Below are 21,802 nucleotides of genomic sequence, written 5' to 3'. Positions count from 1 at the left end.
GCAAATAGTTCTTGTTGTTTATAAACCCCAAATTACGGAATCAAGCATTCTAAACAATGTAGCACAATTTGCTTGTCCTCGTCCTTGTCTTACATGGTCGTCGAGGAGGAACAGATAAGATATAAGATAAGATACGGTCATGCCCGCGCTCAGCCCTGGGGAGTAAGTCAAGCATGATTGGCCAAAAAGTGAAGCTAATGCCGGTCAAATGTTAATACGGCGTTAGCGTCTGAGGAATTGGCGGCTGCACCCCCCAGCATAGTCGTTCTCGTAATTTTCAACGCGACAGCCCTTCACGTCAAGTTCGACTTTCAAGCTTGCCTAGCAAGACCATACACCTATCACCCATCGCAAACCACCACGAATCCTCCAGATTGCCTCGCCGACATCACGCCCTAAACTTCCAGAGACTGCTACGAAAGATCCTACACATTGGCCTTTTTATTTCGTTCGTTGTTAATGACACGATATCGGTCGCAATAAGCAGCTCCCTAACTCAATCTTCCTGCCCTCAAGTTTAAAGGGCCGGCATCATACCGACACCTCTGCGGATGGAGTTTCGCCGATAATGCAGCCATGTCGGGCACCACTATAGATGATGTCGTTAAGCGACTCAGCGCAACTGATATCGGTACGAATACACTTGAAATCAACCCCGCCGGAACTGCTGTCGCATGTCTGCAATATTGTGATCATGGCCACTGACGAGCTCCAAATCTAGATGTTAGACTTAAGCTTGAAGCTGCAACTACGTTGCGCGATAGCTTAGATCACTATACCAGTGGTCAAATATACCCGCCATTCCTAAAGAGATTAATGCCCATCTTCTTTACCATCTTACGCGGACCATGCATCTTTCAAAGCAACTCACCAGACCAGGTCAGTTTGGAATTCCCAAAGGATCAACCTGCTGCTAACGTGCGGCAGAAACTTCGAATGGCCATCCTCGAGGTCATTCACCGATTACCTACCCAGCCCGCTCCTCCTGAACCCTTCGAACCCCACGCCGAAGAGACAGTCGATTTGTTGATGCAACTTGTACGAACAGACAACGAAGAGAACGCGACAATATGTGTGAAGATAATATCAGACATTATGCGCCACCAGCACAAGGTGTTACAGGGCAAAGTACAGCTCTTCCTCACTCTCATTCAAGAGCTTTTCGAGCAAATGGAGAAGGTCGTTCGAGAGCAGCTTGACAATGCACCCCATAATGCGCCATCGCAACCAGGAGCGCCCTCAACCCCTGGCAACTCGCAGACGAACTTCCAGTCCCCAAGGCCAGGCTCACCAGTCGCTTCCGTTAACGATCTTGGTACCGATACACAGCAACAGAACCGCCCCCTGCTGAAGGGCATGCATTCCTTCAAGGTTCTCTCCGAGTGTCCCATTATTGTGGTGTCCATATTCCAGGTTTACCGAAACACGGTGCAGCAGAACGTTCGGAAGTTCGTCCCTCTCATTCAGAATGTGCTGTGCCTCCAAGCTTCAGCACAACAGCAAGCGCACGCCGATGCTGCTGCCAAAGGAACCATTCATACGGGAGTGAGCCCTGCTATCAAGAACCGGGTGGCATTTGCCGATTTCATTACTGCTCAAGTCAAAACGATGAGCTTCTTGGCATATCTCCTTCGGCAATACGCCTCGCATTTGAATGATTTTTTGCCTCGACTCCCCGATATTGTCTTGCGTCTCCTGAAAGACTGCCCTAGAGAGAAATCCGGCACACGCAAGGAATTGATCGTTGCGATTCGCCATATCATCAATTATAATTTCCGCAAGATCTTTATTCCCAAGATTGATGAGCTCCTGGATGAGCGGACACTCACTGGTGATGGATTGACGGTGCACGAGACGATGCGACCTTTAGCATACAGCATGCTTGCAGATCTTATCCACCATGTCCGAGACTCTTTGAAGCCAGAACAGATTAGGAAGACTGTTGAGGTCTACACTAGGAATCTGCAGGATAATTTCCCCGGTACAAGTTTTCAGACAATGAGCGCGAAGCTTCTCTTGAATATGGCAGAATGCATAGCGAAATTACCCAACAAGGTGGATGCACGACATTATCTGATCATGATTCTGAACGCAATTGCCGACAAGTTTGCTGCCATGAACCGGCAATACCCCAATGCTGTTAAGCTCTCTGCTCTGTACCGTGAACAGATGAAGGCTGGCACCCCTGAGACATATTTAGCAGACAAGGACAGTCCCCCCGACTGGGATGAAACCGACATCTTTTCTGCAGTACCAATCAAGACGTCGAACCCACGAGATCGAGGTGCTGACCCTGTCGTTGATAACAAATTCCTCTTTCGAAATTTAATGACAGGCCTAAAGAACACCTTCTACCAGTTGAGGACATGCAACGTTGGGTCACCTATTGACGCTCAAAATGCTCCCACGCACTGGCAGGATGTTTCTTATGGTTTCACAGCTGAAGAGGTTAAGGTTATCATTAAGCTCTTCCGAGAGGGCGCGTATGTCTTCAGATACTACGAGATTGAGAAGCCAGCAGCGGAGTCCCAGTACATGTCGCCAGTAGAATACATGGCCAACTTCTACATGGTTTCATGTAGCAAGGAGGAGAAGGACCTTCTTGAGACCTTTGCCACCGTTTTCCATGCCATTGATCCCGCTACTTTTCACGAGGTGTTCCAGCAGGAGATTCCGCACCTTTACGATATGATCTTTGAACATACAGCGTTGTTACATATACCCCAATTCTTTCTCGCTAGCGAGGCGACTTCTCCTAGCTTTTGCGGTATGCTTCTGCAATTCCTCATGGAGCGAATCGATCAGGTCGGCTCTGCAGATGTCAAGAAATCATCCATTCTGTTGAGGCTCTTCAAGCTGGCTTTCATGGCCGTTACCCTATTCGCCAACCAGAATGAACAGGTGCTATTACCACACGTTGTCAACATTGTCACGAAATCCATCGAGTTGTCAACAAAGGCAGAAGAGCCAATGAACTATTTTCTCCTTCTTCGCTCGCTGTTTCGCAGCATTGGTGGTGGAAAATTCGAGCAGCTGTACAAGCAAATTCTCCCTCTGCTTGAAATGCTCCTGGATGTGCTGAACAATCTCCTCATGGCTGCACGAAAGCCATCTGAGCGCGACCTCTACGTGGAGCTCTGTCTCACAGTCCCGGCTCGGCTTAGTCATTTGTTACCGCACCTCAGCTTCCTGATGCGTCCACTCGTCGTTGCTCTACGCGCAGGCACGGATCTCGTCGGACAAGGATTGCGAACACTGGAGCTGTGTGTTGATAACCTAACAGCCGACTATCTTGATCCCATTATGGCACCTGTTATCGATGAGCTGATGACTGCTCTCTTTGACCATCTCAAACCTCACCCTTACAGCCACTTTCACGCTCATACCACAATGCGAATTCTTGGTAAACTGGGTGGGAGAAACAGGAAGTTTATGACTAGTGCTGTGCCGCTTACTTATAGGGAGTATGCTGATGATCCCTCGAGCTTTGATCTGAGACTTCTGGGCTCTAAGAAGGACAGAGCCTTCCCTGCTGACATGGGAATTGACTTTGCTATCCAGAAGTTAATGGAGTTTCCAAAGGCAACCAAGAATAACCACAACAAACAATATGATGGTTACTATAAGAAGCAAGCATTGCATTTGATCAAGGCACAGCTCAAACTTCGAATCGGTTATGATCAGCTGCCAGATGACCTCCCGCGTCTTTTGCGACTTCAAGCTGAAGATCTGGTTGCGAGAAGGTATGAGATCAATACTGCCAATTTTGAGATCTCAGACCGTGAGCGATCCATTCCGAAGAAGGAGAGCGAAGATCTGGTCGTCAAACGGCTTCTCAAGGCCATCATGTTTGCCCATTCCTTCCCTGAATTCAAGGATGAAGCCAGCACCTTCTTGCTCAACGTTTGCAAGCACTTCGCGATCATTGAGATTGGCAGAGCTTTGGTGGATTTGAAGCGCACATTCAGCCCCTTCGACCCTAACGCTGGCGAGGGCCCTTTGCACATCGATACGCGTAATCTCTCAGACGCCATTGTTGAGTCGCTGGCTTCTGATCACCCTGATGTGCGCGAGGCGGGCAAGAGTGCCATTCGTGAGATGTATGACGCTACGGCAATTATCTTTGGTTCAGAAAGCGATGTTGGCAAACTTCCTTTCTTCAGTCATCTAAGCAGTACTTTCTGCCACAGTTGCTATGAAGAAGAGTGGTTCACCAAAACTGGCGGTAGTCTGGGAATCAACTACCTGCTTACTGAACTTGATCTGGGCGACACGTGGATCACATCCAAGCAAACTGAGTTCATCCGTGCACTTACTTATGTGGTCAAGGACATGCCCCAGGATCTTCCTGAAAAGACGCGTTGCCTCGCTCAAACTAGCTTGGAGGTGCTCTTGAAGCGCATCACCAAGGACATAACGAAAGAGGACACGCTGCCCATCACACAACAACCAGGGCAGCCGCAAAACCCTCAACTCAAGCAGCCTCGACTTTCCCAGATTTGTCAACAATTTGGCAACGATCTGTACCATATGAACAAGCATGTTCGAGAGACCGCAAAACACTCGCTGGAACTCATCGCGACAGCGGCAAAGTGTGAGGTCTGGGAGCTGTTGGAACCCTGCAAGGACAAGATTCTGCAACCCATCTTTGCCAAACCTTTACGTGCGTTGCCCTTCAGTATTCAGATCGGCTACATCAATGCCATGACGTACCATATGAGCTTGAAGAACGACTGGGTCCCATTTGATGAGAACCTAAACCGTCTTCTGATGGAGTCGTTGGCCCTTGCGGATGCTAGCGACGAATCTCTTGCTAACAAGCCCGCGGAGTTCCGTACGCATGAGCACATTGTCAACCTTCGTGTTTCATGTATTAAGCTTCTTACAACTGCAATGACGTTTGAGGAATTTTCCAACCAGCCGACTAAGACCAAGATTCTTAGTGTCTTTTTCAAATGCCTGTATTCAGAGTCAAAACCTACCATCATTGCAGCGAATGATGCCCTAAAGTCTGTCTTATCGGTAGATAGACGCCTGCCTAAGGAGCTTCTACAGGGAGGTTTGCGACCAGTGCTGCAGAGCCTCTCGGATCCTAAACGCTTGAGCACGGCAGGACTCGACAATTTGTCTAGGTTGCTGAAGCTGCTTACTTCTTATTTTAAGGTCGAGATCGGTGCTCGCTTACTAGAACAGATCGACTCCATCGTCGAGCCTAGTGCCTTGCAACAGATATCCTTTACTTTCTTCGACCAACACCCACAGATGAAGATCATCACTGCTATATTGACCATTTTCCATCTGCTTCCTGCTCCCGCTGAAGCCTTTAAGGAACGATTGATCGATTGCTTTCTTGGTTTAGAGGAGAAATTGCGCAGAACTCAACTGAGCCCTTTCCGCCTGCCTATTTACAGATACATGAATCGATATCCAAAGGAAATCTGGGCCTATCTTTTTGGCAAAGTCGAAGACCTCAAATACGGCCGGCTGTTGGCCCAGGTCCTTGCACATGCTGATAGTAGTGCTTTGCGAGAGGTCGCAATTGAGAACCTTGACGGTCTCATTACCCGTTGCAATGAGCTTATCAGCCAAAACAATGAGGCCAAGTTCATTGCCATGGTGAACGCGATCCACATATTTGAGTCTCTCAGCCATTTCCCCAGCGCAGAGAAGTGGATGGACAAAAAGGAGCATCTCGACTGGCTTAAGAGTATTGGCAAGGAACTGGAAACACATCTTCGACAACACACCCTTCCTGCACATCTCCGATTACCTGCTTACCAAGCAGCTGAAGAGCTAATGACTATCCTCGTCAAGTCTCTTGAAAGGGCACCCAAAGACTTGGACCCTCTTTTCAACTTGATCGAATGCGTGACATCTGATGAGCTACGGATCACCCAGGAGCTGTTCTCCTTCATTTACCAGAAAATAATCTGCAGTGATGCTGTTGACTTCTGGAAGACCATTGTCCTCCGGTGCCTGGATACTTATGCTGGGAAGTCTGCTTCAAACAAGATGAAGCATTTCCTCTTGCATTATATCGTTAACCCAATCGTTGCGATGGACGTTATGCGAAACTGGAAACAGCTCGATCAGAACAGGACCCCTCGACTTATGGATAGAACTGTCATTGATGCAGTAAGCAGCAAGATCTGGAAGGTTCAACCGGAGTCGACAACGGACGACCAAGCTCAGCCCGGCATCGATCACACTCGCTATGAGGTTTTGCAGCTTTCGGCAATGTTGGTTAAATACTATCACACACCCCTCCAGGATGCCCGGAAAGATATCATCAAGTTCGGATGGACTTTCATTCGTCTTGAGGATGTCATCAACAAGCATGCTGCTTACGTAGTCATTGGATACTTCATCGCTCATTATGAGACACCTCCAAAGATTGTCACTCAGGTATACCTCTCTCTCCTCAAAGCCAATCAGAACGAGGGGCGCGCCTTGGTTACCCAAGCACTCGAACTCATTGCCCCTATGCTACCGAAACGATGTGGAACTGGCCAGAACGAGCGCGTTGCGGCTTGGGCCATTGCCCCCCGGCGTGTTCTTGTTGACGAAGGACAAAATGCCCAGCAGATGACGAGTATCTACCATTTCCTTGTTAGACATCCTGATCTATTTTATGAAGCTCGTGATAGATACATCACCTTGATGATCAGTTCTCTACGGAAGCTCGCCACTCCCCAAAATGCGTCACATGAGTCCAAGAGGCTCTGCCTCAACATGATGTGGCTTATCTGGACATGGGAAGAACGGCGAGTTGAAGGAAAGTCGGCAGCTTTTGGGGCGAGGTCCCTTTCCCAGTCTCCCAACACGAAGAAGAGAAAGTTGGAGTCTGACCAGGCGAATACATCTTCACAGCCAGTTGGCCGTGCGGAGTATCAGATCCCCCCTCTTTTCCGACTGAAGATGATTAAGTATCTTGTTGAGTTCATTGCTCAGTTGAATGAACGCTACGAACTTCCTTCCGCGAAACCCCGGGATCATGTCTCATCGTCAATCCCCCCAGTCCCTCTTGCGTTGACTGATCTCTGCAAGAAAGCCATGAAACTCCTCTACAACTTGGTGCAGCCACAATACTGGGGTGACCTCGATCTCGACCTCTTTCCTAATGTAACTCAAGTTATTTTGGCGAGCGAGCGAACACAAACTATTCTTACGGCTGATCCTACAGACAAGGAGAAGTTTGATGACAAATTCCTGACCAACATCATCAACACTCTTCAAGTGGTCCGTATCGTGCTCAACTCCAAGTCAGATGAGTGGATCCAGAAGAGCATGCCAGCTATCCAGAAAGTCCTGGAGAAGTGCCTCAAATCAGAAAACCCTGAAATCCAAGATTGCCTTCATCTTTCCGACAAGAAGTTTGACGACAACCGTGAACTCCGATCGATTGTCAAACGCATCCTGGACTCCGTACCGGACGACACACCTATGGAGGACGCTGATGCCGACGGTGAAACTGAGACACAAACATCTGAGATTGTTGCTTACCTGTCACAAGTCGCAACAGAAGCAATGAACAGCAGCAACTTTACTTCAGGTGTTAATATTCTGTGGTCTCTTGGTCAGCGAAAGCCGAACGTAATTGATCAGCATATTAATTCTCTGATGAAGGCTCTCCAATCCAAACATGCGAGAGAACATGTCCAACACTACAATGCGATTGCAAATCAGGCAGCTGGTGTTAACAGGAACCAGGACCCCAACACACCAAGCGGAGAAATGTCGGCCTACGATCTTGAGATTCAAACCAAGATTATGATCAAGGAAATCCAGGTCGTAGCGCTGCGGATGGAAGTGCTGGGTGACAATCGACGACCTTTCCTCAGCGTCCTGGCAACTTTGGTTGAAAAGTCCATGTCGATTGAACTTTGTGAGGAGATACTGAACATGGTTGAGGGATGGGTATTCCGATCAGAAGGAACATGGCCAACACTTAAGGAGAAGACGGCTGTTCTTCATAAGATGCTCTCATTTGAACATCGACAAGACCCAACCATGTTATCCAAGTTCCTGGACCTTGTTATTCGCATCTACGAGGACCCCAAGATTACCCGCACAGAACTGACTGTTCGCATGGAGCATGCATTCCTTATCGGTACTCGTGCAGCGGATGTTGAAATGCGTAATCGCTTCATGGCTATCTTTGATAAGAGCTTATCCAAGTCGGCCAGTGCACGTCTGTCCTATGTTCTTACCTCTCAGAACTGGGACACACTCTCAGATTCATACTGGCTCGCGCAGGCTACACAGCTGCTGCTTGGAGCTGTCGAGACGAACGCCAATATCCAACTATACCAAAACGACTTCAGGACCTTGCCGATTTCTCGCCTGCTCACCATCTTCACGAAGGAGATGGAGGCTCGGGAGCCTACTGTGATTATCGATGACAAGTTCGAATCATTCATGGCTACTCATCGTCGCTTCATGTCGGAACTAGGAGACATCAAGGTGAAGGACGTCATCGAACCATTGGTGCAGCTTCAGCATGTTGATTCCCAACTCGCCCACAACCTTTGGGTAACCCTCTTCCCAATCTACTGGTCGTCTGTAGCCAAGGATGACCGAGTTGATCTAGAACGCGGCATTGTTGCTTTGCTCACAAAGGATTATCATAGTCGGCAAATTGACAAGCGTCCTAACGTCATTCAGTCAATCCTCGACGGCGCTGCAAAGACTTGGCCCGAGTGTAAGATTCCACCACATGTCCTCAAATTTGAGGCCAAGACCTACGATGCTTGGTATACTGCCTTGGTTCAACTTGAGAACTCTGCCATTAAACCGCAGGTCGATTCCGCTACGGTGCGAGAAAGCAACCTCGACGCTCTTGTCGAGCTTTACGCTTCACTTCAAGAAGACGATCTGTTCTACGGCACCTGGAGGCGTCGCTGTCAATTTGTTGAAACCAATGCTGCTCTGTCGTACGAACAGAACGGCATGTGGGACAAGGCCCAGAAGCTGTATGAGAATGCCCAGATCAAGGCCAGAACTGGTGTGATCCCCTTCTCCCAAGCCGAGTACATGCTTTGGGAGGATCATTGGGTTCTTTGTGCACAGAAGCTGCAACAGTGGGAGATTCTTCAGGATTTCGCTAAGCATGAAAATTTCCAAGATCTCCTTCTCGAGTGCGCTTGGCGGAACACAGAGATGTGGCAGGATGAGCAACACCGCGAGGCTTTGGATAATATCATCAAGGGTGTTATGGACGCCCCTACACCCCGCAGAGCTTTCTTCCAATCTTTCATGTCACTTCTCAAATTTCACAATCAGAAAGAGGCCAGCACGGACTTCGCTCGCGTCTGCGATGAGGCAATTCAGCTCTCAATCCGTAAATGGCACCAGTTGCCCGAGCGCCTGACCAATGCCCACGTTCCACTTCTTCAGAACTTCCAACAATTGGTTGAGCTTCACGACGCCAGTGTCATTTGCCAGAGTCTTGCGAATACCAACCAGACAAACTTGGATGTCAAATCTGGCGAACTCAAGTTACTGCTGGGTGCTTGGCGCGATCGACTCCCGAATGTGTGGGATGATATCACTGCTTGGCAAGATCTTGTCACCTGGAGACAGCATATATTCAGCCTCATCAACCAGACGTACCTACAATTGCTTCCTCAACAAGGACAGCAAAACGCCGGTGGAGCTAGTTCGTTTGCTTATCGCGGTTACCACGAGACTGCCTGGATTATCAATAGGTTCGCCCATGTCGCTCGCAAGCATAACCTTCCTGATGTTTGCATCAATCAATTGAGCCGCATTTATACGCTGCCTAATATTGAGATTCAGGAAGCCTTCTTGAAACTTCGTGAACAGGCCAAATGCCATTATGAAAACCCCGAAGAGCTCTCGAGTGGTTTGGATGTTATCAACAATACAAACCTCAACTACTTTAGCCCGTCTCAGAAAGCCGAATTCTACACCCTCAAGGGAATGTTTTTGGAGAAGCTCAAGCAAAAGGATGAGGCCGATTCGGCCTATGGCACGGCGTTATACTTTGACATCGGTGCCGCCAAAGCTTGGGCGGAATGGGGCTACTTCAACGACCGCAAGTTCAAGGAAGACCCGACTGACCTCAATGCGGCACGACAAGCACTGACCTCGTACTTGCAAGCTGCGGGAAGCTACAAGAATGCTAAGTCTCGCAAGCTCCTTGCACGAATCCTGTGGCTCCTCAGCTTGGATGACGCCAAGGGCACGATCGCGTTGGGCTTTGATGACTTCAAGGGCGAAACACCGGTGTGGTATTGGATTACTTTCATCCAACAACTTATCACGGGACTCGGCCACAAGGAAGCTCCTCGTGTTTTCCAGTTGCTGCTGAAGATCGCAAAGTCCTACCCCCAGGCTTTGTACTTCCAGCTTCGAACCAACCGAGAGGATCTTCTCGTTATAAAGAAGAATCAAGAAGCCCGAGACAGAACAGCACGACAACGCGCACAATCTGTGGCATCCAATGGAAAGGCGAGCGCATCACCATCCATGACAAAGCAGGATCCCCCCAGACCTGGCACAGCATCATCACGACCAGGCACTGCAAATGCGACTGATGGAACCCCGGTCAAGGCGGAGGGTGAAGCGAACGGCAGCAACGCCGCAGGTACTCCCGCACCTACCAACGGGCAAACACCTGATCCTTCGAAGGCCGCACAAAAGGCCACCCCTCAACCTGGACAGCCAGGGCAGCCTCAGAAGAAGCCTCCGTGGGATTACACAGAAGAGGTCATGTCAGTCCTCAAGACTGCTTTCCCTCTGCTGGCCCTTTCAATGGAGACTATGGTGGACCAGATCCAGAAGAATTTCAAGTGTCCCCCTGATGAAGACGCATACCGATTAATTGTTGCTCTTCTTAACGATGCTCTGGCCTACGTTAGTCGAACACCGCCATCTTTCGCCAAGAATGTGAAGCTCCCAGCGGCGACCGAAACCAACATCACTCGTTTTGCTGAAACAATCCTGCCTAGTCACATCAAGAAGTCATTCGAGGCGGATTTCGTTACGGTCAAGCCAACAATGTACGAGTATATCTACAAGCTGCGCCGCTGGCGGAATAAGTTTGAGGAAAAGCTGGATCACCGAATACCTCGCGCCTTTCTTGAAAACTTTTCTCCTCATCTAAGTGAATTTAGGTATGGCAAATTCGATGAGGTGGAGGTTCCTGGTCAATACTTGCAGCACAAGGACAAGAATCAAGACTTCATCCGCATCGATCGTTTCCTTCCAAACATCGACCTTGTTCGATCTATCAGCGCTTCTTACCGCCGCATCAAAATGCGTGGACATGATGGAAGTATTCACAAATGGGCTATTCAGCACCCTGCAGCTCGACACTGCCGACGAGAGGAGCGCATTTTGCAGCTTTTCCGGTCGCTTAACCAAACATTGGGCCGCAAGAAGGAGAGTCGACGTCGTGATTTGCAGTTCACGATACCAATCATGGTTCCTTTTGCACCTCATATCAGACTTGTGCAGGAAGATACATCCTACACTACACTACAGGGAGTATATGAGGATCATTGTCGAAACATGGGCATGTCGAAGGACGACCCTGTGCTATTCACTATGGAGAAGCTTCGTGGAGCCCTTGAGAGCAAGAGCTCTGTAAGTTGCCACAGACACCAACATGGTTTCGCAGTAACTAACAATAAACAGAACAAGCCTGAGCAGGCAGCGACAGCTCGGTTGGAGGTATTCAACGCGATCCAGGAGAAGTGGGTGCCATCAACAGTGGCAATAGAGTATTTCCAGAAGGTGTTCCCACAGTTTGCCGAGTTCTGGCTATTCCGCCGCCAGTTCTCGTACCAGCTTGCGGCGTTGACATTCATCACGTACATCATGTACATGCACAACCGATACCCACAGAAGATCAACATATCAAGGGCGACGGGTAAGGTTTGGGGGTCTGAAATGATGTCTTACATGAGCGCCAACAAACCCTTCTTCCACAACCCTGAACCGGTGCCATTCCGACTCACGCCTAACCTTCAAACTCTGATGGGACCACTTGCCACTGAAGGTATCTTTGCATGCTCGCTGATGGCCATCGCGCGATGCTTGACGGAGCCTGAATACGAACTGGAGCACGCCTTGACGCTTCTCGTGCGTGATGAGATGCTGTTCTGGTTTACTGGCAGCCACAGGAATGGAGTAATTACAGAGGGCCAACTTCGAGATTCTGTGCAGGTCAACAGTGAATCGATTGTCAAGCGGGCACTCAGCCTAGCGCACAGCCCTGTTGGTAACCTGCCTGCGAACCAGACAGTGATTGACGCCATCGCCAAGGCAGTCAATCCTATGAACCTGGCACAGTGCGATGCGCTGTGGATGCCATACCTGTAAGGAGCAGGTTAATATTTATACTTGGAGGAAAATGAGAATAGATAGGTGTGCAGATGGCTGGCATGGTCTTGGGACTTTAAGCATGGCGTTGGGGGTTTTTGAGAGAGCGTGTATCTTGTATGTACGATGTTACAGGGAGGGCAGATATGACCCCAAAATGGTGAAGATGCAATATCCTAGCATGAAGTAGCAGTTTTTGTCTTGCTATCAAATTTTAGCAGCTGAGAGTTTGTAATTTCTACTCTACTTAATTATGCAACTGTTTACTGGCATGATAGTGAGAATGTGCAATGGTGATGTTGATTCTCAACACCAGCCAACCAAAGATGGTGACAGAGTTACAGGGTTCCCCACAAGCCTCGGCTCGGAACAGGAGCTTATTAGCTTCCTGTCATGCAGGTATAGACGAGATCGACAAAGTTTCACAACCTATCTCAGTCCAAGTTAGGTCATAGCTGAAAGGACGAATATGTCGGGGACGGAACCCCGCACGATAGAGCACGGCAGAGGCGTTGCCGCGTCGGTCAAGTTACCTCGGACATTTATCTTGGAGTATTTAATGCAGTCTCTTGTGGTCACCGTAGTTCAGTCCTTGGTCTTCATCTATAATTTGAGTTGGTTCTAGGAAGCAACGTTTACAAGACTGAAATACATATTACAATGGATCTAACAAAGACACCTCGAAAGGTCTGGGAACACCCCAATCCCAAGAGCACGGCGATGTGGGCATTTATGCAAGAGGCAAACAAATTACATGGACTTAATCTCAAGGTATTATATGGATTTAAATGTGAGAACCATGTTGTAAACAACTAACACGCATTAGACATTCAACGACTTATACCAATGGTCCGTCTCTAAGCGCAGCGACTTCTACGCTCAACTCTGGGCCTCTCAAAACTGGATCCACGAGGGTTCCTACTCATACGTCGTAGACGAATCAATCCCAATCACAAAACTTCCCGCTTGGTTCCCAGGTATTCGCATCAACTACGCCGAGAATCTCCTCTGGACAGGTGCCATAGGCGGTGCACCAGGCGAGCGCTCAACGCTTCACAAAGAAGATGATACTATCGCTATCACAGAAGTCAGAGAGGGTGATTCCTCTGTGAAGAATGTTACTTGGGGAGAGTTGAGGAGAAGAGTGGGAGAGCTGGCGAGTGCGTTGAAGCAGAGAGGTGTTCAGAAGGGAGATAGAGTCGTTATGGTTGGTGCTCATGCTGTTGAGACACTTGTTGTGTTTCTGGCTGCGACTTGGCTTGGGGGGTTATTTAGCAGTAGCTCGACGGATATGGGCGTTGGAGGGTTGTTGCAGAGGACTGTTCAGATTGACCCCAAGGTGAGCTCTTTGATACCACCAAACTTATGATCAATGCTGACCTGAATAGTTTGTCTTCTTTGATGATGGGGCTCTTTATAATGGAAAAGTCATCGATCTTCGCGATAAGATCAAGGGAGTTGTCGAAGGAATGAAAGAATGCCCTTCTTTCCAAGGCGCGATCATCGTTCAACGTTTCGACTCTCCTCACGATACTTCTCAAATCCCCAAGACACAACGTCTCGAGTCTTTCCTCTCATCCGCACCTTCAACTCCACCGCCCATCGAAAGAGTTGGCTTTCAAGACCCAATGGTAGTCTACTATTCCTCCGGAACAACAGGAACACCAAAAGCCATCGTCCACGGCGTTGGTCCAATTCTAGTTTCAGTGGCTAAAGAGGCTATTCTTCATCGCGAAATCACCCCCAAGGATGTTGCGCTTCAGTATACTACTACAGGCTGGATCATGTATCTTGCTAGCGTTACTCGACTTGCTTTTGGTGGACGAACTGTGTTTTATGATGGTTCGCCTTTTGTACCAGACCGTTCTGTGCTGTTACGGATCGTAGAGGAGCAGCGTGTTACGAATTTAGGAATTAGTCCAAGATGGCTGGGTGAGCTTATGAAAGAAGGGATAGTTCCTCAGAAAGAGGCAGATCTGAGTAGTCTGACGGCTGTTCAGAGTACGGGAATGGTGTTGAAGGAGCAGGTATTCGACTGGTTCTATGATGGGGCGTTTCCAACGAATATCAAGTTGGCCAACTTTTCGGGCGGTACAGATATTGTGAGTCTCCTATCCAACGTCTTCTTACAATTGCTGACTTTACCAAGGCTGCCTGCTTTGTCATGGAGAATCCTCTATCTCCCATCTACGCCGGTGGATGTCCAGGACGAGTTATTGGAACACCGATGGCAATTTATCCATCCTCTCCAGACCTTGACAAACCGATCTCACCGGTTCCTGATGGTGAACCGGGAGACTTGGTCGGAACTGCAGCGTTCCCCAATGTCCCTCTCTATCTCTGGAACGACACAACTCCCGCTCCAGGAAAGAAGTACACTTCAGCATACTTTGATCGATTCCCCAATGTATGGTCACAAGGCGACTTTGCAGCAGTTCACCCACAAACAGGTCATATTCATATTCTCGGCCGCTCAGATGGAGTTTTGAACCCAAGTGGAATTCGATTTGGAAGTGCGGACATCTACGCTGTGCTTGAGGGAAGCTTTGCAAAGGAGGTTGCAGAGAGTCTCTGCGTAGGCCAGCGTCGACCTCAAGACCATGATGAGAGCGTTGTTTTGTTCCTGCTGATGAAACCAGGAGTCAAGTTCAACGCTGAACTCGCTAGTAGGATCCGAGAGAGGATCGCTAAGGAGTTGACGAAGAGGCATGTCCCCAAGTATATCTTTGAGGTGCCTGATATTCCAGTAAGTATTTGCCCTCACAACTGATAATGTGTAGTAAACTAATGATGTTTAGACAACTGTGAACGGTAAGAAGGTCGAACTTCCAGTCAAGCAGATCATATCGGGCAGTAATATCAAGCCAAGCGGGACGTTGTTGAACCCTCAGAGTCTGGACTTTTTCTATCAGTTCCAGAAGATTGAAGAGATCGATCAAGTTAAAGCAAAGTTGTAGAGATACTAGATAAACATGGGGTATACAAAGACAATACAAGTTACAAATCCTCCTCCTTCTTGGGAAACTTGCCCCCATTCACACCAAATCTCCAAGCCATCCATGCCAAAGCTCCCCCCATACTTCCCAGCCCCAGTCCTCCAACCGCACCTCTCCAGCCCTTTAGAGCATTGGCCCCTATCAAAGCCCCAGCTCCGGCGCCTATAGCAGTCCAGTCATCAGTCTCAAGCTGACCTCGGTTCTCAAGTAATCTCCAACTTCGATCCTGCCACTCAACTTCTTCTCTTCCACGCATACGACTGATTGTCATGAGAGCTCCTACACCAACCGCTGCGACTGCGCCTGTTGATGCAGAGCGGATGAGACGTGGGAAGAATGTTAAAGTTGGAGTTTTTGGGCGGAGAAAGGGGACGAAGTGACGTGTTGTTGTTATGCCCGTTGCGATGATTGAGCTTAGTGTTATCGCTCGCGCGATAACGTGTGTTGTGAGTATTGTTCGTGCAAGAGGCTGATCCTCTGCATAGGGAGTATGAGGAAAGAATCGTGACATTTTCTTTTTGTTTTTTTCTTTTTTATAACACCAAGTAAATAAAGAGTGAAGAGTATCAGATATTGTATAAGCTGACGTCCAATGCTTTGTTCTTATATACATTCTACGCCGCGTCATATCATCAAGCCACTTCCACTTTCAGACGCCAAAAGCACTCGCTCTTCTTTCAGCTCCGTCTTTCCATCGACCATGATTGCTTCAGGGATTTGATTGAATAAGCACCCCGTTATTGGTTCCCCGATGCGACGGCCCGGATGGATTAACGTGCCGGTTACTCCGCCAGAGCTTATTTTACGGATATTATGCGAGATCCGAGTGCGAGATAGTAATTCAGTACTACCTAATTGATTAGTGATATCATATACAAAATATCATACATTGTCGCTTCTCATACGGAGGAGACAGAGTACGCTCATACACTCACTAACTCAAAACCATGTCATGTTCCCCAATGCGTATCATACCACAAACGCCTAGACCTATCCCAATCATATGATAATCTCCCCATCCCAATGCTATGCTTGCTATGCCTTCTGGGTCTACTCTCTGGTATCCTTATTCATCATCGCTCATCTCCATCATACTACCCTCCTTCTCAGGCGAACCGTCCTCGTCCTCCAAAACCGTCATTCGTCTTGTTCGTCGCAATCTTCCCTTACCCTTCTCCGTTCTCCCTGCTGTTTTTCGACCCCCATTGACCTTGACGGCTGCATCATGCTTCCGTTGTCCCAACGTGCGCTCAAAGTCCAAGAGGTCCTCAGCTTCAGACTCTGCCGCACCATCAATCAATGCTGTCTCTTCTAGCGCTTTGTTCAACAACTCTGTTGCGATACTGTCCTGCGGATTGATCGCCAGCGCTTCATGAAGAACAACCACTGCCTCCTCAGGCTTGCTCTGTTCCATGAGAATAAGCCCTTTCGCGCTGAAAATGGCCGCATCCTTGCCTCCTTGTCTTAGCACCTCATCAAACTCGGCGAGCGCTCGGTTAAAGTGTCTCAACCGTCTGAAAGCGTGACCAAGATTTGTCCTCGCAGCCAACCAAGCCGAAGGGTCGCTATCCATATCATCAGCGATCTTAAGCGCTGCTGTAAAGTACTGTGCTGCCTCCTTGGGTTTGTCTTGGTGATATTTCACGATACCCATTTCGTTCAAGAGTAAGGGGTCCGTTTTGCAAAGGCCATAGGCTGTTTTCAAAAACTCCTCCGCAAGTGTCATATTGTTGAGAGCGTGATTTTGCATGCCCAAAAAGACTTGGGGTAAATGTGTTCCCATGAATAATCTCGCTGCTGTTGAGTAGGCCGAAATTGCTTGATCGTGCTCGCCCTCTGCCGCAAAAGTGTGTGCGAATCCAATCCATGCCGGTCCAAAATGCGCGTCCATCATACTCGCTTTGCTGAAATATCGTCGTGCCTCGGGGATTTTGCCAATCGAAAAGTAGTAAATACCAACTGCGAGCCACGAACATGGTTCTTCAGGGTGACTATCAGCCAGGTCGTGGGCAATCAAGAAGAGGAGATTCTTCTCTTTCAGCTCAAACAAACAGGCCAGATGGACCGGGTACACACTAAAGTTGTACTTATCTTCCTGTAGGATCCCATTTGTGATATTCAGAGCATCCCGGTACCGACATTGCGTATAGAGAAGATCCGCACGAGCAAGCTGTAGGTCTGGATTTGATGCAAGGTGGTAGTGTGTCGAAAGAGAGTCGTATGCTGTCTCAAAAGCTGCAGGGTTGCGGTATTTGGACAGTCGCGTCGTGTAGAGCATCTTAGTAAAGTCGGCAGCCTGCTGTGAAGACGACACATCTCCAGAGACATGAATGGAATCAAAGTCCAAGCTCTCAAGGAACTGCCATTCTTCGTCAGGCGACAATAACGAATTGTTCATAAGCTGCTGGAACGCCTCAAAGCACTGGACATCGATTCGCACAGCGTCTTTGTAACACTCCTTTGCGCGATCAAAAGCGTTCTGTTTAGCGTAGCAGATACCACGCAGAAAACACATAGCAGCTTCATATCTCCTATTAGCAGCCTCCTCCTCAGCAGCTGGATCGCGACGTCGTCCATGGCGTGGCTGAGTCTTGCGCTTGTTACTCGCGCCATTGGCAATGAGATGCGTTGGGTTGCGATCGCCGAGAATCGAAAGGGCTTCATCGAAGCGAGACTGTTTTATAAGGCAGTGACCGGCGAGATAGCGACATGATGGGTTTCTGGCGATGAGGTCTTGGCTGGAGAGAAATGCTTGGGCGCGTGTGTAGTTTCCTGTCGCGAAGTGGACTTGGGCGAGCCAGAAGGCGTCTTGATCGTCATCTATCGAGATATGTTGTTAGGCAATGGAAAAGAGGTTGTTTATATCAGTATATCACGAACTAGTCAGTGCAAGTAGCTTGTCGCCGATAAATATGGCCGACTCATATTGCGCCTTGTTGAGGGCATCTTGCCTCCATTCCCTCAAGAAATTCTCCATTCCTGATTTATTCGCAGTTCATTGAGTGCTGTGCCCAATCTTCAGGTATTCGCTTTATGTGTGGCTCGGCGTGTTGCGATATGGGGTTGGTCTTGAGAATGGAGGTGGTTTGTTTGGAATAACGTCAATCAACATCCCACCAAAAGTCAACAATGAATCTAATCTCACCGCAAGCCCGCCCAGCCGTTGTTCGCGCCTCCACTAGAGCCTAGCGTGTGAAGGGCGTTCTAAGAAGCCACAGCGGGCGTGCCTCCATCAACGGCGGGGTAGCTTACAGCGACCATTGCCTCTGTCAGAGGCGACTAAAAAGTTGGCGGGGTTGAATTTGTAGCGTATCAGGAGCCATCAATTTGGCACTCGCCGATACAGGAGCCCGTCATGCAGTCAAGTTTTAAAAGTCTACAACTACCCGAGAAACATTCAATTGTACAACTATACCAATCTACTCGCAGAAATGGCATCTTCTCAACCTACTCGATGGGCTGCTCTCGCCCGCGATACGAACGAGACCAAGATTCAGCTTGCTCTTAACCTTGACGGCGGCGATTTCCCTCCGGACACTGACTCCCGTCTTCTCAACGATGGAGATAGCCATGCTTCTCAGGCTAGCAAGTCGCAGAAGATCGCTGTCAACACAGGAATTGGTTTCCTTGACCATATGCTTCATGCTCTAGCTAAGCATGCTGGATGGAGTCTTGCTCTGAACTGCAAGGGTGATCTTCACAGTTCGTTGCCCTTCAACCGCCACAGAGGGATGTCAAATGACTGACTTGATATCTCTAGTTGATGACCACCACACCGCCGAAGATGTCTGCATCGCCCTTGGTTATGCCTTCGCCCAGGCTCTCGGCACTCCTGCTGGTCTCGCCCGTTTCGGCTACGCCTATGCTCCCCTTGACGAGGCCCTGTCTCGCGCGGTCATCGATCTTTCCAACCGTCCCTACAGCGTTGTTGACCTCGGTCTGAAGCGAGAGTGGCTTGGCCAGCTCAGCACCGAGATGGTACCTCATTGTCTCCAGAGCTTTGCCCAGGGTGCTCGTGTTACGCTGCATGTTCACTGTCTTCACGGTGACAACGACCACCATCGAGCCGAGAGTGCTTTCAAGGCTCTTGCTGTTGCTATCAAGGCTGCTACCACAAGGATACCTGGTAAAGAGGGTGAGGTGCCTAGCACCAAGGGTACTCTGAGTGCGTAAGGGAATAGTCGCTTAGGAGTTCCGGATAAATACTTGGTTTTGGTTAGAACTAGACCTGCTATTGATAGGAATGCAGGAATCAGACTTTGAGATATAAGTGAATATATGACCTATGTCACATAACAGGCTTCTGGAAATATTTACAATGCGTTGCCTGGCATGTCTCCTCAAGACCCTGCATGCCGCATTCGTTACGCATCCATACAAGATATCTTGTTAATCATATCAAAATTCACAGATCGGCTCATGTAGACATGCAATTCAGGCTATATTTTTGATAAGATCGTCAACTCCTTCTTAGCAACCCTCAAGTTCGGTAGTCACCATTGATAGTGACATAGTCATGGCTGAAGTCGCAGGTATAGTGCACAGCAGACTTGTCGCCTGTACCTAACTTGACAACGATCTCAAGATCTTCCATGGCGAGAATCTCCGATGCTCGCTTCTCGTCGACCTGCTCGGGCTCACCGTCCACGAGCAGCTTCAGCTCAGCTGAGCCATCGGTAGGGACGAAGGAGACATTGGTGCGCTCGGGAGTAATCTCAGGAACGTCATTCACAGGTTGGCCAGGAGGAGAAATGAGAGCATATCCGGTGGCGCAAAGGACACGGCCCCAGTTGGCATCTTTTCCGTACAGAGCAGTCTTAACGAGGGGGGATTTGGCGATGGATCGACCAATCTCACGGGCTGCCTCCTCAGAAGCACTGTCGACGACACGGATGGTAACAAATTTGGTAGCACCCTCACCGTCTCGGACGACATACTTGGCCAAGTCAACAGAGAACTCGGTGAGGAGCTTCTGGAAGGCTTGGTAGTCTGGAGACTGCTCAGAAGTGACCTCCTTTCCGCCAGCGGCACCGTTAGCAAGAAGAGCAACAGTATCATTGGTAGAAGTGTCACCATCAATGGTGATGGAGTTGAATGACCGGTCCACCGCATGTCGAAGAACATTGGGCATGACATCAGGGGAGATAGGAGCATCGGTAGCCAGGATGGTAAGAAGAGTCGCCATGTTGGGGGCAATCATGCCTGCACCCTTTGTCATACCAGCAATGCGGTACTCAACGCCTGGAGAAGAAGGAAGCTCAAAGGATCGAGACATGAGCTTAGGGAAAGTATCTGTGGTACAGATAGCTTTTGCACATTCAAGCCAGTTCTCATGAGAACCACCAGCCTTGCTAACAGCTGTGGGGATCTTGTCGAGAATCTTCTGAATTGGCAGCCTGGATTAATTGTGAGCCACTGAAGCATCAAATTCAGCCAATCGAAGAAACGAACCTCTGACCAATTACTCCAGTGCTCATAACAATAGTAGAGTCCTCATCACCAACTCTCTGATCTGTCGTGCGGGCCATACTGGTAGCATCTTCAAGACCTCCGGTGCCGGTGACAGCATTCGCATTACCAGAATTGACAACCACACTTCGCAGGCCCGCGTTCTTCTTCTGCTGCAAAAGTTTCCTGCTATAGGTCACAGGAGCAGCCTGGAACTTATTCTTTGTGAAGACACCAGCAGCGGCGCAGGGACGATCAGAAGTGACGAGGGCGATGTCGGGCTTGCTGGTATTGCCAGGTTTGACACCAGCCAAAACACCTGAAGCGATAAAGCCTTTGGGGTATTTTCCTGAAGTAGGAATGTATTGAATCTTTGAAGGAGGAACAGGGTTTGAGCCAAGGGTGGCTGACGCCGAAGAGTAGGCGCGAGCGAATTTCTTCATCATCTTGGCGACTGAGGATTTGTATTGTTGATGCTGTAGTTAATGGGAATTTTCGCTGGGGTTTGATATAGAACTGTAAGCTACCTACTTAGTGCGGTATCGCAGCGATCAGTGGCTGGGAGTACCCAAAAGACTCCATTGACTCATTTATGACCGGTTCTTTAATTATTTCATTTCTCCTTAAGTTTTTATATATTAAATTAATGACAAAGTAGGATATTGCAAGAAGCGACAGCTCATGTGAAATCTCATTCTCTTGAAGTGAGAGTCTGACTGAGATGAGCCTACTTAGTAGGTAAGGCAGTGAGTTATATGTACTTGGTATGGATGCCAGACAATCAGCCACCAATAGAGTGCATACTCTCAAGAACCTGAATAAAGGAATTTCCTTATTATGGACCGGGCGAGTCTGTGGAGGTAATGGAACTTGTAGTAAGTCGAAAGTTCCGTTAATCAGCATCCAGTGACAAGCGTGAGTCCACAGTGCTCTCCCATACAGGCAGGCCCTGGGAAGCAAGAAAACGTCAGACTCTAGAAGAAGATGCGAAAATAAACTTATTAAATAGG

General features: G+C 48.8%; 6 protein-coding genes across 6 annotated transcripts; 3 read left to right on the top strand and 3 right to left on the bottom strand.

Annotated features, from left to right (window-relative positions):
* Positions 1–576: 576 nt before the first annotated feature.
* On the top strand, positions 577–12,590 carry FOBCDRAFT_288880 (uncharacterized protein; the record flags this gene model as incomplete). Its single annotated transcript, XM_059611733.1, has 4 exons — positions 577–631; positions 722–879; positions 928–11,610; positions 11,662–12,590. 4 exons carry the CDS (start codon positions 577–579, stop codon positions 12,346–12,348), a joined length of 11,583 nt encoding a protein of 3,860 aa, XP_059464215.1. The 3' UTR covers positions 12,349–12,590.
* A 418-nt stretch (positions 12,591–13,008) lies between these two features.
* FOBCDRAFT_288876 (uncharacterized protein) lies at positions 13,009–15,305 on the top strand (the record flags this gene model as incomplete). Its single annotated transcript, XM_031174375.2, has 5 exons — positions 13,009–13,119; positions 13,175–13,687; positions 13,737–14,450; positions 14,498–15,094; positions 15,147–15,305. 5 exons carry the CDS (start codon positions 13,009–13,011, stop codon positions 15,303–15,305), a joined length of 2,094 nt encoding a protein of 697 aa, XP_031051160.2.
* Positions 15,306–15,320: 15 nt separating this feature from the next.
* On the bottom strand, positions 15,321–15,895 carry FOBCDRAFT_17717 (uncharacterized protein). Its single transcript, XM_031174376.3, has one exon. The coding sequence runs from the start codon at positions 15,853–15,855 to the stop codon at positions 15,346–15,348; it is 510 nt and encodes a 169-aa protein (XP_031051161.1). The 5' UTR covers positions 15,856–15,895; the 3' UTR covers positions 15,321–15,345.
* An 89-nt stretch (positions 15,896–15,984) lies between these two features.
* On the bottom strand, positions 15,985–18,445 carry FOBCDRAFT_155739 (uncharacterized protein). The gene is made up of 2 exons (XM_031174374.3): positions 18,225–18,445; positions 15,985–18,164 (listed from the first exon to the last, which is right to left on the bottom strand). Exons 1-2 carry the CDS (start codon positions 18,319–18,321, stop codon positions 16,411–16,413), a joined length of 1,851 nt encoding a protein of 616 aa, XP_031051159.1. The 5' UTR covers positions 18,322–18,445; the 3' UTR covers positions 15,985–16,410.
* A 224-nt stretch (positions 18,446–18,669) lies between these two features.
* FOBCDRAFT_257508 (Imidazoleglycerol-phosphate dehydratase-domain-containing protein) lies at positions 18,670–19,640 on the top strand. The gene is made up of 2 exons (XM_031174373.3): positions 18,670–19,046; positions 19,105–19,640. The coding sequence occupies exons 1-2, from the start codon at positions 18,776–18,778 to the stop codon at positions 19,515–19,517; spliced, it is 684 nt and encodes a 227-aa protein (XP_031051158.1). The 5' UTR covers positions 18,670–18,775; the 3' UTR covers positions 19,518–19,640.
* On the bottom strand, positions 19,641–21,291 carry FOBCDRAFT_177377 (arginine biosynthesis protein ArgJ). The gene is made up of 2 exons (XM_031174372.3): positions 20,796–21,291; positions 19,641–20,740 (listed from the first exon to the last, which is right to left on the bottom strand). The coding sequence occupies exons 1-2, from the start codon at positions 21,236–21,238 to the stop codon at positions 19,825–19,827; spliced, it is 1,359 nt and encodes a 452-aa protein (XP_031051157.1). The 5' UTR covers positions 21,239–21,291; the 3' UTR covers positions 19,641–19,824.
* Between the last annotated feature and the right edge of the window lie 511 nt (positions 21,292–21,802).

This window comes from Fusarium oxysporum, chromosome II, assembly GCF_013085055.1.
Source record: "Fusarium oxysporum Fo47 chromosome II, complete sequence".
Taxonomy (NCBI): domain Eukaryota; kingdom Fungi; phylum Ascomycota; class Sordariomycetes; order Hypocreales; family Nectriaceae; genus Fusarium; species Fusarium oxysporum.
This window is presented reverse-complemented; position numbering and strand designations above follow the sequence as displayed.

Bases quoted from the DNA above. Each gene is read 5' to 3' on its own strand.
- FOBCDRAFT_257508 (XM_031174373.3), top strand. From the start codon at position 18,776: ATGGCATCTTCTCAACCTACTCGATGGGCTGCTCTCGCCCGCGATACG. The intron at 19,047-19,104 runs GTTCGTTGCCCT...TGATATCTCTAG, and splicing joins CTGCAAGGGTGATCTTCACA to TTGATGACCACCACACCGCC.
- FOBCDRAFT_17717 (XM_031174376.3), bottom strand. From the start codon at position 15,855: ATGTCACGATTCTTTCCTCATACTCCCTATGCAGAGGATCAGCCTCTT.
- FOBCDRAFT_155739 (XM_031174374.3), bottom strand. From the start codon at position 18,321: ATGGAGAATTTCTTGAGGGAATGGAGGCAAGATGCCCTCAACAAGGCG. The intron at 18,165-18,224 runs GTTCGTGATATA...ATATCTCGATAG, and splicing joins CAAGCTACTTGCACTGACTA to ATGACGATCAAGACGCCTTC.
- FOBCDRAFT_177377 (XM_031174372.3), bottom strand. From the start codon at position 21,238: ATGATGAAGAAATTCGCTCGCGCCTACTCTTCGGCGTCAGCCACCCTT. The intron at 20,741-20,795 runs GTTCGTTTCTTC...CAATTAATCCAG, and splicing joins ACTGGAGTAATTGGTCAGAG to GCTGCCAATTCAGAAGATTC.